Here is a 17,952-nt window from a genome sequence, read left to right as displayed (position 1 = left end):
CACACACACACACGAATCCCAATAATCATACACGCACACAGACACACACACACGCCTAATAGAACCATAATATCTCCTTGATGTGACCCTTTGTGTACAGTAGTCTGCAGAGCCAAGCGGATTTGTACGCTGTTGGATTTCACACGCTTCTCCACTGCGCTACATTCCTGCTTTACTCCAGGTAACGAACCCCCCTTCCTACGGGACAGCTTCAGGGTTTTCACACTATTCACACACTTTCAACATCATGTTAAATTGATATATATTGTAAAAAGAAACCTATATACTGTACAAAACTATACAAAAACTCACAGGTCATCCCACTTTGACACACTGGTCTGTGCCGTTACGTTTATAGAGTCAGTGTGCAGAAGAGACGGTACAGACACTGAAACAGGAGAAAACTGAGGCCTTGACCCACTCCTGAAACACACACTAAGATTATAACAGTGTACTGAACTCAGATGAATGACCAATAAAGAAAAAAAAAATGATGCATGAAGGTAGCGAGAGACTGAAAACAGCTGGAATAAGATGATTTTTCTGTAATGTCGGGATACTGTATGACCGATACATGGAAAAATACAAACCAGATGAAAAGATCAGAGTGGACAGTGAACATACACACACTGATATCACACACCTGAATAGTAAGTATTGAAGATATTGAAAAATCCAGTGTAGTTCAATGAGTGGTTTCATGAGCACAGCTTCAGTTTGTGTAAATCTCTCTTCTATCATTTCACACGATATAAAACAAAGCAAGAAAAAAAAACAGTTTACTGAACGCTGAATTGGTTCATCTGTGCTGTAATTCACAAAAGTGCTTTTCTCCTTCACAGCATCCTTTGTTAGTTCAGAAGACAGAAAAAAAAAAACCAAAAAACAAAGAACAACCTGTAATACTCAACAGTACCTGCACGCTGATTACATAAAGATCTTTGTTGTTATCTTGTCCTTGTTCTTGTTTTCAGTGAATTGTCCTGAGTGTGACAGAATGTTGTTGAGGACCGTCCACTTGTGGAGCAGGATTTCCCTCAGTCCTCCAATCCTCCGCACCGCCAAGTGTTTCAGTTGAAAGAGTCGAGTCGTCAACAGTCTCCAAGCAAACAGGACACAGTATTGCTTTAATATCTCTGGCTTTGGCGAGTCTCTGAATGAGTCTTTTACACCCCAAAAAAAGAAAAAAAAAAAAGGAAAAAAAAGGGAGGGGAGGGAGGCCATGGCAGAGGACTGACGGGACAGCTCGGGGCAGGAAGTCTCTGTCTCCTGCTGATCCTGAGCACACGACAGGATTCAGCCTGCGAGCGTGTTGCTGGTTTGTCTCCGGCGGCGAGGGCGACGCTCAGACCTGGGTGGACTTGACTCGTCTGAGGGGCTGTCGTCCTTCGGGGTGGGCGGGGCAGGGTAGGGGGCATTCGGAGGGCAGGTCTAGACTGCGCTGGTGAGGCAACGCCGCGAGGGGAGGAGCACATCGGGAGGGGTGGGGGACGGGATTGGCTGATGGTCATGTGATCTCAGAATACGGTAACCCTGGAGCCTATGAGGAGGGACGGGGAGCGAGAGGGAGGGGGACAAGTGACAGGTTAAAACATTTAGAAAGTTACAGAACAGAGCAGAAAATCATTAGAGAATGCAAAATAAGGATGTCTAGACAATAAAAAACACACACAACTAATATATCAACCCAAATGAAGCATCTTGAACACATTCAGAAGCAATACACACCCCAGCTGCATAAAAAAGTACATATACATTTTATTGCATTCTGGCTTTATTACATTTCTATCCCCAACCCCTTACCTGAATGCCACTTAACTTTTCGAGTGGACTCTCCACACGAGGCAGACTGAGGAGGGGGATCCCGATGGAGGGCTCCGGGCGCTGCGGCGGCGGAGACGACGGCGCCGCCGTCTGCGTCTGCTGGAAATAGTTGATCACACAAGAAACCTGGAGAAGAGCGCACGACACGGGGTCAAAGACAGAGGCAAAGAGATCTGCTCCAGAAATAAGGGGAGGTTTGAGCGTTTCCCTCTGTCGAGGGAGACAGAGGAAGATAAGAAAAAAGGGGGATAAAGAATGAATAATGGAAACAGGCAGACAAAGGAATCAGTAGACTTGAGGACAGGCCACAGGGACAACGCTGATCCTTGAAGTTAAACACAGATACTTGAAATTTTTCAAGAGAACTGATTTAGGTCAAGAGCAGAGGCGGAGCGTGGGTCTCAGTACAGAGGGGGCCCTTATGACAGTAATTTTACCATTCAAACAATACTTCATCCTACCATCAAACAACACACTAATGCTCACTTTTATTGAGCCAAGCTAATCTATATGCCTCAGAAAGCAGAATAAAGTCACAAACCAGTTCACAAACTTGTTCTGCAGATCAAATACACATACGCATGCGCACGCGCACACACGCACACACACACACACACACACACACACACACACACACACACACACACACACACACACACACACACACACACACACACACACACACACACACACACAAACACACACACACACACACAAACAAATGCAGCCTTATAGGCGTCAATCTCAGAGCGTCCGCTGTCCATGGTGCTGAAAACTCAGATTAAAAACTCACTGGCTAAATCTGTACCATCTTTGATACAGCTTAAATATAAAATGAACACAGCTGGTCTAAAATTACACAATCTATTCAGACAGATATAGACACAGCTATCTATATCGTTTGGAATTCACGTATATCAGAAAAAAAAAATAGAGTCTGCGGTCTCTTATAGTTGAGAGCAACACAAGGCACATTCAAATAGGCAGGTGTTTAAGACCACAGCATTCTGATAAAGATAATATTTTTGAAGGTTTCACTGACTCACCAGAGGCTAGCATAGTGTTTAGCATACTGTTTAACTTCCCTCCATAGAATTCAGATCAAGTGCAAAGAAAAAACTCATTTGCTGGCTTACAGCTCTGATGCATTCATGGACAGTCGTAATGTAAGAATTGGCAAATTGGAGCCCACGATCATATGCGTAGGCTATACCTTCTCGCACACACTGCACATTTTATTATAATAATTTGTTTCTGACTAAATGTGAACACATCACATGAAACTGGGCCCTATGACCTTGTGGGCCCTGGGGCGACCGCCCCCTTGCCCCCACTCTGGCTCTGCTACAGGTCAAGAGGCTTGAGATGAAAATGACTCCATTGGATTGTTCCATATTAAACATACAGCTCAGCGCATATTTCTTTAAATAAATATTTATAGGTATGTATGTGTGCATATCCTTTTTCTCAGCCTTAACCAGCTATCATCCTGCCATCCCTCCTGCATCCCTCTCTACAGAGAAAGTCTTCAGGGAACAAAAATCAGCAGGGAAAATAGAATTAACTATAAAATGATTCCTGTGACCCTGAAAAGGACAAGCGGCTTAGAAAATGGATGGATGGATGATGCTGAGGTTCCTCTCACAGCTCACTGATGCTTATTTTAGCTTAATTTGAAAATCCAAACTGACCAGGTTGGACTACAGGAGTAAACCCCCCTTCCTCAGCCCCCACAGCCACAACAGAGACATGAAATGGGTAAAATAGATTCATGGCTGAATGTGAAGTAGCCAGTCAATATAGAATTATTACAAAAACACAAATGTGACAATGTGATGACAATCAACATTCAGGCTCCATTCAGTTTTGGAATTATACAGATTTTTTCTTTTTAATAATTTCAAGCTTGTTTATTATTTATTATAATTTATTAATCAATTTCTTAAAAATAACCCCAAACATACTTAATATCATTCTTGACAATTTTTTTTTTTTTTTTTTTTTTTTTTTACAGTGATCAACGTTTTAACTTGTGGGTTTCAGACTCTGTTGATGAGGGTCTGGCATCCTGTTTGACTGTGATAAGTACTAAACCTAGTGCATTTTGAGAAAGCTCACATGTTCCCTTTCTTCTTCCTCTTCTTTTTCAACAAAGCTTATCATGAAGAACCTAGGATATCTGGAGGGATAGAACTGAAATCTGAAATTCTATCCGCTGCTGGATTTCTCTCCAGACTCATGTTGGCAGAAGCCCGTAGCTTCCTTGGCTGTGATTTCTGCAGCCTGCAGGCATCAACATTTAAAAAAAAAAGAACTCTCCTACTTAGTATTGTTTCTTTTGATAATGTTATTTTCCTACTAATAAGCCATGAATTTGATTGTAGCTCAGTGGTATCCTGGAACAGCCTCAATACAGCATGTTTAAGATGTGTCGTGCTTCAACACGCCTCTATCTGTAGGCCTCTTTGTAATCAGTGACACAGAAGCAGAGAGAACATATGAAATACAGGACCCGGGTCCTCCAGGACCAGGACTGGACATCCCGGAGTCACAGGCCTTCACTGCTGCATTACAAAATTTATTTCTGAAATCTGATGCTCAGTTGTTGGTCTCAATGTTGTGTTATGTCTGCACCCAGTGGACAAATTAGGAATTGCAATTAAAATATGTCTAACATATAATGATGGCACAGAGTAACACTGAAAGCTCGTTTGGAGTTCACACTGTGTGCTGCCTGCTCCTGAGTCGATCTCTGATAGCGGAAAGAAGGAGAATCAAACAGTAAAACTGAGAGATGTTCAGGAGAAATCTCATCCGGCGCCTCTGTAATCTCATTAGCCCTCTCAACTCATCTCATCTCATCCCCTCCCTCCTCTCACCAGGAAGGCAGCGATGGCTCCTCCCGTGATGAAGCCAGCCAGGACGTCGTTCCAGTGGTTCCTGTGCTCCGTCACCCTCACCACCCCCACCAGCACGGCCAGAGACAGCAGCACCAGGCACAGGGTGGGCTTTGTCAGCCGAGTCCCTTTCGTTCGGAACACCAGGGTTACATACATCTAGAAAACAGAAATGTAGTTCAATGAGGTTTAAAAAGAAAGAAAGACATATTCATGTTCCATTGAAGCAGATGCTGAATGCATCTGGCCTGACACCCAGCTGGGATAATGGAAGCCATAATACAGTCTGACACACTTAACAGTCTGAACAGCTTGATTAAACCACAAGAGGCCGCACTCCGCACTGCTTTTCCAGCAGCTGAGTGGATTTCACAGAAAAAAAGGAAAGCTCCATGTTAACGCTGTGAGGACAGCATGAAAAGAATAAGTCACTGTAATTCTAAAGAGAACATAGCGAGAGACATTTCCCAGGAGCGCTAATGAATGTTAAACCCCTGGCTATTAATTTACAGACTGTGTGTGTGTGTGTGTGTGTGTGTGTGTGCACATTGTGCCCTGGAAGAAATATAAAATGTTCACAATGGTTGTGCTAAGAATAGGAAATGATTCTTCTCAGCGTAAAAATCTACTCAGTTCATTTGAATTTTGAACTGAGGGATACAAAAATGTAACAAATCTAACACAACAAGCTATATATGTATATATGACTGTCAATATTGTGTGTGTGTGTGTGTGTGTGTGTGTGTGTGTGTGTGTGTGTGTGTTACTATAAACAGGTGATTAAAAAGTTCTCTGTTAAGAAGAGCTATGCTTTTTATTGTGATGAATATGTACACTTGTTCAAATAATACTTTATCATTAAAATCACAGGTTACATCTTTTTACTGTATCTTTCTTCCATTCAGTGTTTATCAGTGAGCCTCACACTGAAGTAGTGGTTTGCACTCCCGCCTCACAGCAGAGAAATCCCTGGTTTAAGTCTTGCATTTAAAGGACTGTCTGTGTGGAGTTTACATGTTCTCCCCTGAATGTGTGTGTGTCTTTTTTTTTAAGTACTTGCACTTTTTGTGACACTACTTCAACATGAACAGTACTTCATCTCAGGTTCGCTGTATAAACGTGTAAATTCAGTACCGCTTTTCTCCTGAGTCCGTTTAAATTAAAATTAATTTCATACGGAGTATTTTCAGAACACAGGCCAATCAGAAATCACCCAGCTGTGAAGTAAGTTGCAGCAGGTCCATTCATTTTGAATGAATCCAGGTTTATTTCTGCCCTCTTGTCATTTTTGAACGAGATCTTTCTTTATGGGTTCAGGAATTGCACCTGAGCGTGTCGTAGTGTTAATAAACACCGGAGCAATAATTCGCAGTGTAAGTAAGCTTGAAGCCAGAAAGACCTGAACGCTGTTAAAACACTCTGCTTTTTTTATTAGCTTGAAGGCTACTAAACAACTAGTTTTAAATTTTAATTCCTTTTTATGTTAGCAGGAAGTCTTAATGAGTCAAGATTTCTTTTGCATGGGAGACTCGGCCTCAGTAGCAGCCATTATGAAACCAGAAAATAAAGTCAGACCTGACAAAAGAAGATGAATGAAGAAAACATGGGAACCTGAAATGCATGTTTTTTTAAAAAAAAAAATCTTACTACTGTGTAGATGGCTGAATAGAAGCTGAGCGCTGCGTCTTTGGAGGGGAAGGACTTGCGGGCCGACACCACCAGGTAGGGGTTTCCCGTGCAGGCCCGCCGCTCGCTGATGTACTGCAGCGGAGACTGGCAGCCCAGCGCCGTGTAGTTGGGCTTGCAGGCGGTCAGGAAGTGAGGCGTCTGGTTCCCTGTCACCACTTGACCGGCGTTGGCGAAGATCGTCGTGGTGAAGAGGCCAAAGGAGTAGACGCCTGAGCGAAAAAGACGGGGAGTCAGCAGTGTGTGTATGCAAACTCAAAGGAAGTGAATCACCGACAGCCGCTCAGAAACAAACACTTAAATGGAAATTAGAGAGTTACGGCTGGTTCTGATCTGTGTGGGAGTCAGAGGCCAGACAGGCTTAAGCCTTTTGGTTTTTTTGCTTCATAAATTCAGACCACCACAGATGTTGAAAAAGATTACAAGAGCATCAACAGAACAGGACATGAAAAGAAGGGCAATGGAAATTGGTCCACAGGAGACCAGAGCTAAGGACGGGGGCTCTTCTTGTCTTGTCCTCATACTGTTTGACAGAGAAGCGCTGTAAGCCTTAATGAGCCTTGGTCCCAGAGTACAGAGGCTCTATTAGTCAAAGCTGAAGAACCTCTGATCTTTAGGACTATGACTGACCCAGAAAACGTACGATCCTACGGAGGAGAGGGTTGAAATAACAGCAGTCGGCCGTCACGATGGTCTTCTCCTGGGCTCCCTCCGTCTTCACAAAGAAACTGGTCACTTCTCCGATCAGAATCTGGAGGAGAGGCAGAGAGAGAGCACAGAGACGCTTTTGATTTTTCAGCCTGGAAGATAGCGGGGTGTTGTTGATCAGGACTGATCTGCTCCAACATGAATATTCTGTTGGTTAAATACGCTACAAGGCAAAATTATTTAAGACGGTTCCTCCTTCAGCTTTGCATTGATTATACTTTCTCTCCTCATTTGGCTGATTTTAAACAGCTTCAACACTTCACAGCATTATGTAAATCAATAGACTTAAAAATGAACTCAGTTTTACAAGATAGCATCAATCAAACACATCTTACACCATTTCAGTAAAGTCATTTAACATCATTGACTATGGTTTTAGTACACTTTGCATGCCTACCACTAAAACCTTCATTATATTTTCACTATCATAACATTAAAACATTTCTTTATCGCCCATTTAAAAGGCAAACTCTTTAACTGTCTGGCAGCCATGTGAAAAAGCAGTTTCAAAAGTTTAAAAACCAAGTCAAATCAGAAGATCCCTGATCGCTTTAAACAGGAGGAGTGAACTGATGAAACAGCGTTCTGCCCGTTAGTGGACACTGAGCCACTTTTAGCTGATGGCAGCGCAGAAAGATGTAGGTTACCAGCTCATACAAAATGCACAGCTCGGAGCCAGAGTGGGACGATGCTCATGCGCTGAAACTCACAGCGCTCACTGTGACAAATGAAAGTTCACACTGGTGTCGTGGACTGAGAGCCACCGGAGAAAGGTTTATTACGGGTCGTCGTCTGGTGAACAGTCATTCTCTAGCGAGCTGAGAGCTGCAAACCTATACAGCATTCAGGAAAACATAATTCTGAGTGTGTTTTCTGAATGAAGAATATAAACTGTGCCAATAAATAAACAGTCCAAACAGAGCTTCACTTTGAAGTGCTGGAACAGCAGACTTTCAGTCATTCATCCGTCCTCCCTGCACTACTATCCCTCTGCCCCCTGGATGCCTCCCATTCCAGGTTTACCAGGCAGGTGAGGACACTCACCTGCCATCAATGTGGCCTATCATGAATTTTCCATCACAGAAGAAAGTTAATGAATTATTTACAGAATCTAATCCAAATCTGCTGGACCGATAGCGAAGCCATTTACAGCTGCAAATATGCCTCTCGGCCTCAGATTGCAAACGCAGCCATGTGTGAGGCTGTTTCGGCATTATTAGACTAAGAGAAAGGGAAATGTAAAATGTAAAATGAAAAACAGTTTTTAGTTACCTTCTTGTGCCACCTTCTGCTTTTTGCACAGCGTCGGTATCAAACTGGTGGCTTCAAAGCAGCTTTCATTCTGCTCGGTATCGGAATGAAATCAACAGAAAGTCCAGGACATTTTTTTCCTAATCAGAGAATTTTTCACCATTTTCTTTCTGTCTTTGATTTTCGCCTTTCATATTTCTCCCAGCAGACCTCCTTGTTTGAACAACACCAGCTGAGCTGCTGGCAGCCGCCATATGCTGACAAAACACCCTAAAGTAACTTTCATTAACGCCGTGGAAGGACGATGTAGAGAGGCAACAAGTGACTGGAGGGAGCAGCAGGGAGCAACAGGTAGCAGGATCCCAACGGCAAAGATAGAAGTTTGACATCCCACAGAGTCAGTTTCATTTTAAACTTTTCGTTGTGACTGTCCTTGAAGAGAGGAGACTGATAAGTAGCCATTCAAGTCTTTTGAACCAGTGTAACAACAAACGAGTCTCATCATGACTGAACATCTTCAGAGTGTTTACAACTGAATGAGAATAAAAATAACGCTGTTAAAGCTCTGCAAAGACCCCAAATTAAATCAAATGACTCATAACTGGGATAAATTTGATGATTTACAAAGAAATGTTTGTCTTTCAGCATCTTTCTCACAAATTTGGACTTTGTCTTGTTTGTTTCTGCAGGTTTGTGCGGAGGGCTGAAGCTGGTGGAGGCTCAGCTCCTCACTGCAGGCACTTTGGCAGAGCTGGCAGGACACAGCTGGATTATTTGTGGCATATTTTAACTTCTAAGCTGCTTCAGATTCTCATCAAACAGTGACTTCAATAAAAAGGGACCGAAGGCACAAAAGAAACCTTTCAAAAAAATAGATATTTTGAGCAGGTTTCCAATTTGAATTTATGATAATATTTATTATTATGCTCTGGATTAAATATGCGTAGAAATGCTAAGATGAATTAGCTTCCAAACATTTATGATTATCGCTCAGGGGTCTCTTTGTCAGCGTGTATGCAGATTTTGTAACTTGGTTCATAAATAATGATAAGTGAGTCTCGCAGTGCGTCTTCCAGAGTCTCATAGTCAGGTAGTGACGTCTGCTCTTTGGATTCTATCACGCTGATCCCCTCCAGGCACCGACTTGACATGTACAGATGGCAGATTTCCTCCTGCCATGATGGCTTCATGAGGAAGACTCATGTTCATTCATGTTGTCCTGTTCTGTCTCCCGCAGGCGTCGGGAAGACACTTCCAGTATCAGTCAGATCGGATCGCACAATCTTCCTGTAGCTCGACAGACGTGCTGCCTTGACGCCATGTGCGCTGATATTATTATAATATTAAGTAAAAAAAAAGCCTCCGAGCATGTAGGTTCGTGACTTCTGAACTCTGACACAACCTGAAAACTTCCAGACAGGCTGTTGCAGAGGTCTGAGCTGAATTTATCGGGTGGTAGAAAACAGCATCAGAGAATCTGACAGGTCTGACAGGAGGTGATTATCTGCCGAGGCTGCGTGACCACGAAACCACTCAAACCATCCCCAGAAAATCGTGTTTCTACAACAGAGTGTTAACGCAGACCCGCTCTGACAGAAGGTCAATGGACTCTCTCATCCCGGCTCATGCTCAAGCTCTCCAGATGTATTCCTGGGAGTGACTACTGCGAAGCGAGTGTGGTGAGAATGATGAGATGAGCAGTGGAAACGGCGGCGTTCGCTGATGATGGATACAGCCGCTCGCAGCCAAAAAGGCAGAGAACTTGTGAACTGAGCAGTTGACAATTAATCATTGTGAAACATTACAGATGAAAGGCAACAGTAGCTACCGCTAACAGGCCCGTTTACAAAGCTTTCAAGGGTTCAGCAGCTATTTCAGTAGAACGCAACAACAACAACAACAAAAAAAAACTGAAATCAATCTTCAACGATTGAGGCAAAAGCACAGGGTGCTTTAAAGTTGATGCTAACATAACCCCCATAAAAGGCAGCAGGATGTGGACCCAGCATGACACAGACCTATTAAACAACCACCGCAGGCACTCACTGCCAGCAACACATGCAAATAAATACACTGTGGCCAAAACAGAGCCGTGTGAAATCAAATTGTTTCGATGGCACCAAAAACCTTCAGGCAAAAAAAAAAAAAAGCTCTTGGATAATTCAGCTGCAACCCGATTACTACAAAAACCCAACAACAGTTACTTATTTACTTTATTGGTGGGGATATATTCCGTCTTCCATCTTGGATTGTGTTGAAATGAGGCTTGCAGGGAGCTTGACCCAGTCTGGGAGCGGGTCAGAGGCAGGATGCAGCCGAGACGGGAAGCCGGTCCGTCACACACACACACACACCGACAAAGGACAAAGGCGGACATGCACACACATCTGTTTTGAAAAACAGAGTAATAAAATGAACCTAACAGACAGGTGGGAGGAAGCTGGAGAAAATGAGCAGACCCACAACGAGAACACGCTGCAAACACACAAAAATTAAACTGTGAATATTATCAAGGGTGACAAAAAAATTGCCATGGTTTATTTTATGTTTACTAAATTCTAACAGTGTCTAAAGGCAACTTTAAAGTCCAGACAGCTTGTTTTTGGCACATTTGACAACATAAACTCCTCAGTACGATCCTTTCTGCCCTATCTCTGGTTTTTCAGGCTGCTCGGTGACAAAAACAATCTTCCAGGAAAGACTCAACTCTCAGATTCTTCACATCATATTTGGTTTCAACAGCAGGGGGCCCAAGTGCCTTGATGACTTCTGGAAGGCAACATCAAACCACGGGAGTCAAATTGAGAGAGACTGAGGGGCATGTGTGGAGAGGAAGCGACAGACGTTTGTGATGTGAAAATCATCTTGTTAATAATATAGAGGCTCCTGGCGACGAGGAGGACTTGTTGAAACACGGAGGGTGTATATTTAGATGAATTACGTGTGGAAGACACACCAAATGGCCTTTGTCTGCAGCGCTCCCTCTCATCCTGACGGAGATTATAATCGGCATTCCCGAGAGAAACACACTGGCCGTGTCCAACGCTCAGTTACTTTTCTTCTTCTCGGCCACTCCACTCACGCCGACTGTCTTCACATCGACACTTAAACGTGATGAGCTCTCGCTCAATTGTTACATGCTCCATCACTCCCACAGCAGGCATTCGCCGCTAATCCCTTTTCATATTGACCTTGTTAAAAAGTTACTTCTCCAACTGCCAGGAGCAAAAGAACAGAGCCTGCTTCTCCTGCCAGCATCCTCCACTTCAGGAGTTTCAGCGTGGTGATAAATACTCACACTAAAAACATTAAATCATACCATATCTCTTTTCTAGCTTTTACTAAAAGGCTCGTAAATTGTTCAGAGGTGGTATTATTGCAGCTTCGTGGTTAATCTCACTTGAGTTCTTTGACTTGTGCTGATAATCTATGAGACTGATGATCTTCTGTGCGGTTTTAATAAAGTTTAAGAGCAGTTGAATGTTGTTCCATGTTAGCTGTTCTTTCACTTATGAACAGAAATCTCACTAATGTGCCACTAGAAAGCACTCATCATTGAGTTAGGCTTTCCCTGGAGTGGGAGCTGCTTAATGCAGTCGGATTTAGACACGTCTCACGTTAAAAGCACAAAAAGAACACAATGAAACGTGCACCGCTCACCTTGTTTAAGAATGACAAGAATAAGTGCGCACATGTACCAAGCAACTCCTCAGCTCGGCGTTCAAGTATCTTTCATCTGGCAGTTTTAGTTTCAGGAGTGTTTCAGCTCCTAATGTTAACTTTCAGTTTCATTAATGTCTCTAAGCCTCTTTCCAGTAGCGATGCACAATATATCGCAAATTTATCATCACTGCTAAATCCTATTTTGCTAAATTACAGGTTTGCATGCACTGTGCAGATGATTATCTTTGCAAAGTATTGATAACAATATTAAAGCCCTTTAAAGCAGAATTACAAAGTGACTCACAAAGATAGAATGAAAAAAAACAACCCTGATAGATGATAATAGTCAGGAAGTAAAATACATGTGGAGACCTGAAGCTAATTCCAAATGCCAGTGGGAGAAAAGGGACGGTACAGCCTGGAAAGGTCGTGACCCACAACAGGCCAAACACTCGCATTTACTCTGACAGTCGATTCAGAGTCACCAAACCAGAGTACCTGGAGAACAACCAACACATAACCATGAAGAACAGGCAATCTCCACATGGAAAAAGCCTCAAAGCTGGAACTGAACAAAATAAACAAAAAACAAAACTCTAACGTGAATACATGGATCAATTACATACAGTTAGCATTCACAGTTCACACTTGGACTCCGGAGAAGAAGTCACAGCCTTGCCGGAGGTGCTCGGTGTTTATTTTAACATGAATCACAGTAGATGTGCTGTGAGATGTCACTGAACAGAGCTCACGTGTTGCAAATATAATCCGAATGTGTGGTTGGTAACCGAAGCACTGATTCATCTTGGTGAAGTCTGACCCGACATCCATCAGTCAGTAATGTGGCCCTCAGTTTGTTTATTCTCGCTCCAAACACAACTTCGTGTCAGCAAAAGTTTTGTCAAACTGCAGGGACACGAGGAAGCAAATGGAGTTCGATGCATGTAATAAAGGAACCGCAATCTTATTTCTAATCACCGTTTACAACAGTTACTTATAGCACAAGCACACAAAAAGGAAGACAAATTACTCTGTTTTGCTATAATCAAACAATATTACACTGGAATGAAAAATGAAAAAAAAACACACACACACACACACACACACACACACACACACACAAAAAAACAAACATATAATCTGTGTGATCTTGGATGCTGCAAAATGAGGAAAAATAAAGTGATTAAGACCCGAGCAGTCTGAACAACAAGAACTGGAAAAAAGTCCAGGTTTTAGTAATAGGATGAGCCGGAACTGCATTCAGGCGCTGCCAAGAGTCTGCATCGGAGATGAGAATGGCGAGGTGATTTGAGGATATTTTTGAGGTTCGGTGGTTTTCTGAAGTTCAGAGTAATGCAGATGGGGACCGTCACCGTGTCAGCATGCAGCCCACAACAAAAGATCCCCTGCAGTCCATGCCCGAGGTGTCTGCAGCCCGGATTTCATCAGACCAGCTCATTCAGGACTGCTCGCTTCAGGGGAGTCCATCAAAAAAAAAGAAAGAAAGAAAGCCATTCTTGAAGTCACAGTGGTCAAACATGAATTTATAGACTCTGAATGGATAGATATTACTACTAAAATAGTGCAGGGTGCAATATTTGTTGTAGGTTTTTTTTTTTTGTAATGGCAACAAAATAAAAGACAGAATTCTAAAAGAAGTCTGTATTTCAGTGGAATGTGCAAAAACAAGCCATGGGCTAGAGCTGCAATATTCATATCAGATATTGGTATTAGTCAATATTTTCATATCAGTGCATCCCAACTCCCAGAAAGGCCTTGCCTGAAATCAAACGTTGCTGTGAGGCAAAAAACATAAACTGCTACTGAAAATTCTGTTGACAAATGCAGGTTGACCTAAAAAAAATCTATTTAGTCTAAAATCAACTTCTCAGTTGATGTTTGATTATGAAACAGGTCAAGTGCTGCACACCCACAGCAGGATTATGCCGTGCCAGGAAACCAGCTGTGTACTGTACACTGATATCCAGGAAAGATGCTAAAATAATCTGTCTTTCCACAGCAAGGCTGATCAAGGCCCCATACAGAGGCGGAGGGTGGGTCTCAGTACAGAGGGGGCGGAGCATTCTCGACGGGCCCTTATGACAGTAATTTTACCATTCAAACAATACCTCATCCTACCATCGAACAACACACTAATGCTCACTTTTATTGAGCCAAGCAAACCTATATGCCTCAGAAAGCAGAATAAAGTCACAAACCAGTTCACAAACTTGTTCTGAAGAACAAATACACATATGCACGCACGCACACACACACACACACACACACACACACACACACACACACACACACACACACACACACACACACACACACACACACACACACACACACACACAAATGCAGCCTGACAGGTGTCAAACTCAGAGCGTCCGCTGTCTGGCGCAGTATGCTGATTGTTTCTTAGATATATTTATATGATTTTCTGTGATGTGATGGTTGTGAAAGATCAATATCCACCTCACAAACACATGACAAGTCAATCAATCAATCAATCAATTTATTTTTGTATAGCCCAGTATCACAACAACAGTTGCCTCAGAGGGCTTCAAGATGTTACATTTGTCGGTAAAAGTAAAAACAGTGAATAAGCATAATGGTAATATGTCAATATTTACAGTAACGAGACAGAACGAAGCAACCACCGCCTTCGACCCTCACATCCGGCAAGAAAAAACTCCAAAAACCCAGTGGGAAAAGAAGAAATCTTGGGGAGAACCACAGTATGGAGGGATCCCTCTCCCAGGGACGGACAGCTTTGGCAACAGCTAGCATGAGACAATAAGAAGTAAAGCCTAGGACAATGTTGAGGACAGTTCGTTGGACGGTCCAGCACAAGAACCACGGATCCCAGCAGTAGAACCGAAGCAAGTGTGACGTGGTTGGTAGGTTGAACTTCCTGAGAGCTATTTCAAAATAAAACTGAGTAATATTTCTCAATAAGCTCAATGTTAACTAATTGTTTTTGGAACATTTTTACATGACTTTCTGAAAAATAATGGTTGCAAAAGATCAGTGTTGACCTGAAAAACACATATAAAGTGTTTTTTTGCAGTTGAATGGTTGGAATTCCTGAGGGCCATTTCAAAATAAAACTGAGAAATTTGCATGACTTTTGATGTATAATAAGATAAATAATAAAATTTTAAAGGGGCTGTATCATGCAAAATTCACTTTTTGTATGTTTTAACCTTGTTATATAGCTATGTACTCACCAAAAACACCCCCAAAGCATTTTTTTCCTTCGTGCCTGTGTGTTTGAGCTTTTCTCCTGTTTGTGCTGCTCAGAGAGGCAGCCCCTCCCGCACCCGTGAAAACGCTCCGTTTCCCACGTTGACGTCACACGGAGAAGATGGCTCCCCTGAGCCCCCCTCCCGTAGGCCCTCGGCAATCAGCGTTGCTGCTTTTTTCTAACTCTGATTACGGAGATAAACTTTAACCATCGTTTGAAAGCAACAATCAAGCAAGAGCAAGAGTCTGAAGGGTCTGCGCTTGGTGAGTTTCTAACAGGAAAAGATGTTTTCGCGTGTCTTTGCGTGTGGAGAAGCTAGAGCTAAAGAACTAAAGCTAGCTAGCGTATTTGTTTTGAAGCACTGATTGGTTGAAGTACGCTGTCAGTCAAAGTCCACAGGGGGAGAGGCGGGATTTTCAGTGAAACGGAGCGTTTTCTCTTCCGGGTTTCAGAATTAGCCCCAGAAAATCTTTTATTTCACACAAAATTACTTTTTCTTAGCGCCAAAAATAAACTAATACCATGTTAATGCCATTTCTAGGGTTTGGACTAGCTGAAAAAGCATGATACAGCCCCTTTAAAACAGACCGTATTTGTGTGTTGTTTTTATTTTCTGTCATTGTCCAAACTGAAAAATCAGAGATAGAAATTTTATGACGGTCCCTAAGCACCCCAGCTGCTGCATGCTACTCCGACAGACATTCGGTGTTGTTTTTTGGAGTTTCCGCCACAGCTGAAGAGGTTGGTGAGTTGATGAGACCTGTGAAATGTCTGTCGTACTTATCTGTACAATATAAGACCAACCTGGCTGGAATTGGTGCAGTTTTCATGACGCTATTAAGATTTGAAACAGAAAAAAAACAGCGAACGTCGAATATGAAACCAGTTTCACTCTGGTCGCTGTCCATGGTGCTGAATGCTCAGATAAAAACTCACAGGCTAATCTGTACCATCTTTGATACAGCTCAAATATAAAATGAACACAGCTGGTTTAAAATTACACAATCTATTCAGATAGATATAGACACAGCTATCTATATCTTTTGGAATTCGCGTATATTAGGAAAAAAAAAGACTCAGCTGTCTCTTATAGTTGAGAGCAACACAAGGCACATTCAAATAGCCAGGTGTTTAAGACCACAGCACGCTGATAAAGATAATATAACCGAAGGTTTCACTGACTCACCAATGGCTCTCTCTGTGCTGGTGCCCGCAGTTCATTTGATTCCTCCATAATTCTTGAACATCCTCGAACAAAACAGTCCAAGTAACATGGAAAACAACGTTCAGAACTTTGTACATGCTGTTGTCGTCTTTTAAAGATTGCTCTCTTCTCCTTCATGGCGGCAAACCTGCCGACCACTTTCTCATTGTCAGTGTTAATGTCCCGCTCAACACTCAGCAAGGTGAGGTTTGACAGTCTGGCCTCCGATGTTAGGTTTTGGGTAGTACCGCTAGCGGCTAGCATAGCCTCGTCCTCAGTCACCGCAACCGGCGTTGTTGGGCTCTCGCGGCCATGGTGCAGTGTTGATGAAAAGTAAGACCTTAGTTGATGACAAGAAGCAACCACCTTCTCTTTTCTCTCTTTTGCTTTTCTCTTGAATGCACCAGATTGGTGTTTTTTTTTCTTCTTCTCCATTTTTGCTGTTTAAAACTTCCCTCCAAAGAGTTCAGATCAAGTGCAAAGAAAAAACTCGTTCATGCCGCACAGCCAATCAGCGCTGGCTTACAGCTCTGATGCATTCATGGACAGTCGTAAAGTAAGAATTGGCAAATTGGAGCCCACACTCATATGCGTATACCTTCTCACACACACTGCACATTTTATTATAATAATTGTTTTACGATTATATATGAACACATCACATGAGGAGCCCTATGACCCTGTGGGCCCTGGGGCCGCCCCCTTGCCCCCACTCTGGCTCCGCTACAGGCCCCATATATAGAATTTACCATTATTTCAACAAACACAATGCAGCATGTCTGCCGTAACAGCATAAAGGTCATTTAAGCGCACAACACATGTGTACGCATCCCGCCGGTGGGTCAAACCTTCAAATTTTAATTCCAAAACTTTTAGCGGACGATAAAGTTCATGCTTGAGTGCAAATGTGCTCCAACACAGTGAGAATTCGACTTGGCAGCCAATTAGTTTGAGCAGATGCTGACTGTTTTCTGGAGGCACTTGCCGTGCATTTTTAGGCCATGTTTATTTATTATGTCCTGAGCTAGTCCGAGGGATAAAGAGAGATCTCACAGAGGGAAGAGGCGAACGTGTGAGTCAGAAAACAGACATCTGCATGTAAATACCTGAGGAGGGAGAAAGCCAGAGAACGATAACAGAGAGATGAGACGCGAGCCAGAAATGGGATCAGAACATTTCAAAGATGACATGAAAAAAAATAAACAAGCAAAAAAAAAAAAAGCCTCACAGATGTAGACAGTGATGAAAAGGGACAGACCAATACTGTCCTCTGCCGCCTCAGAGAGCAGATTACACTGCCTACTTTGATTATAAAGTAGAAAGACAAGTTTGTGCATAAATGCATGAGTCTGTTTTTGTGTGTGGAAGCAGTGAGACTTGCAGTCAGTGTGAGAGTCGCTCTGAAAAGTCTTTTAAACTGCAACTTCTCAACTCTGACAGCCCGAAAGATGAGTTAAACATCCGAG

At 42.7% G+C, this 17,952-nt stretch overlaps 1 protein-coding gene and 1 long non-coding RNA gene across 4 annotated transcripts in view; one reads left to right on the top strand and one right to left on the bottom strand.

Annotated features, from left to right (window-relative positions):
* Positions 1–596: 596 nt before the first annotated feature.
* Positions 597–16,509, top strand: LOC115390101 (uncharacterized). The gene is made up of 3 exons (XR_003931645.1): positions 597–683; positions 13,508–13,511; positions 16,499–16,509. It is a non-coding gene; the product is annotated as an uncharacterized LOC115390101 (long non-coding RNA).
* Positions 1,246–17,952, bottom strand: part of plppr2b (phospholipid phosphatase related 2b) — a 47,435-nt gene continuing 30,728 nt past the window's right edge. For 2 of the 3 annotated variants that reach the window (XM_030093795.1, XM_030093797.1), the window contains 5 exons: positions 7,038–7,158; positions 6,369–6,619; positions 4,704–4,880; positions 1,820–1,950; positions 1,246–1,540 (listed from right to left, as the gene is read on the bottom strand). In XM_030093795.1, the coding sequence (XP_029949655.1) occupies positions 1,432–1,540; positions 1,820–1,950; positions 4,704–4,880; positions 6,369–6,619; positions 7,038–7,158 (789 nt within the window). In that variant the 3' untranslated portion in view covers positions 1,246–1,431. Of the gene's footprint in view, positions 1,541–1,803; positions 1,951–4,703; positions 4,881–6,368; positions 6,620–7,037; positions 7,159–17,952 lie in introns of all 3 variants that reach the window. The other variant, XM_030093796.1, reaches the window with a different exon arrangement.

The sequence above is a fragment of the Salarias fasciatus genome, chromosome 6, assembly GCF_902148845.1.
Source record: "Salarias fasciatus chromosome 6, fSalaFa1.1, whole genome shotgun sequence".
Taxonomy (NCBI): domain Eukaryota; kingdom Metazoa; phylum Chordata; class Actinopteri; order Blenniiformes; family Blenniidae; genus Salarias; species Salarias fasciatus.
The sequence above is the reverse complement of the archived record's forward strand: the minus strand, read 5'-3'. Positions and strand labels throughout refer to the sequence as shown.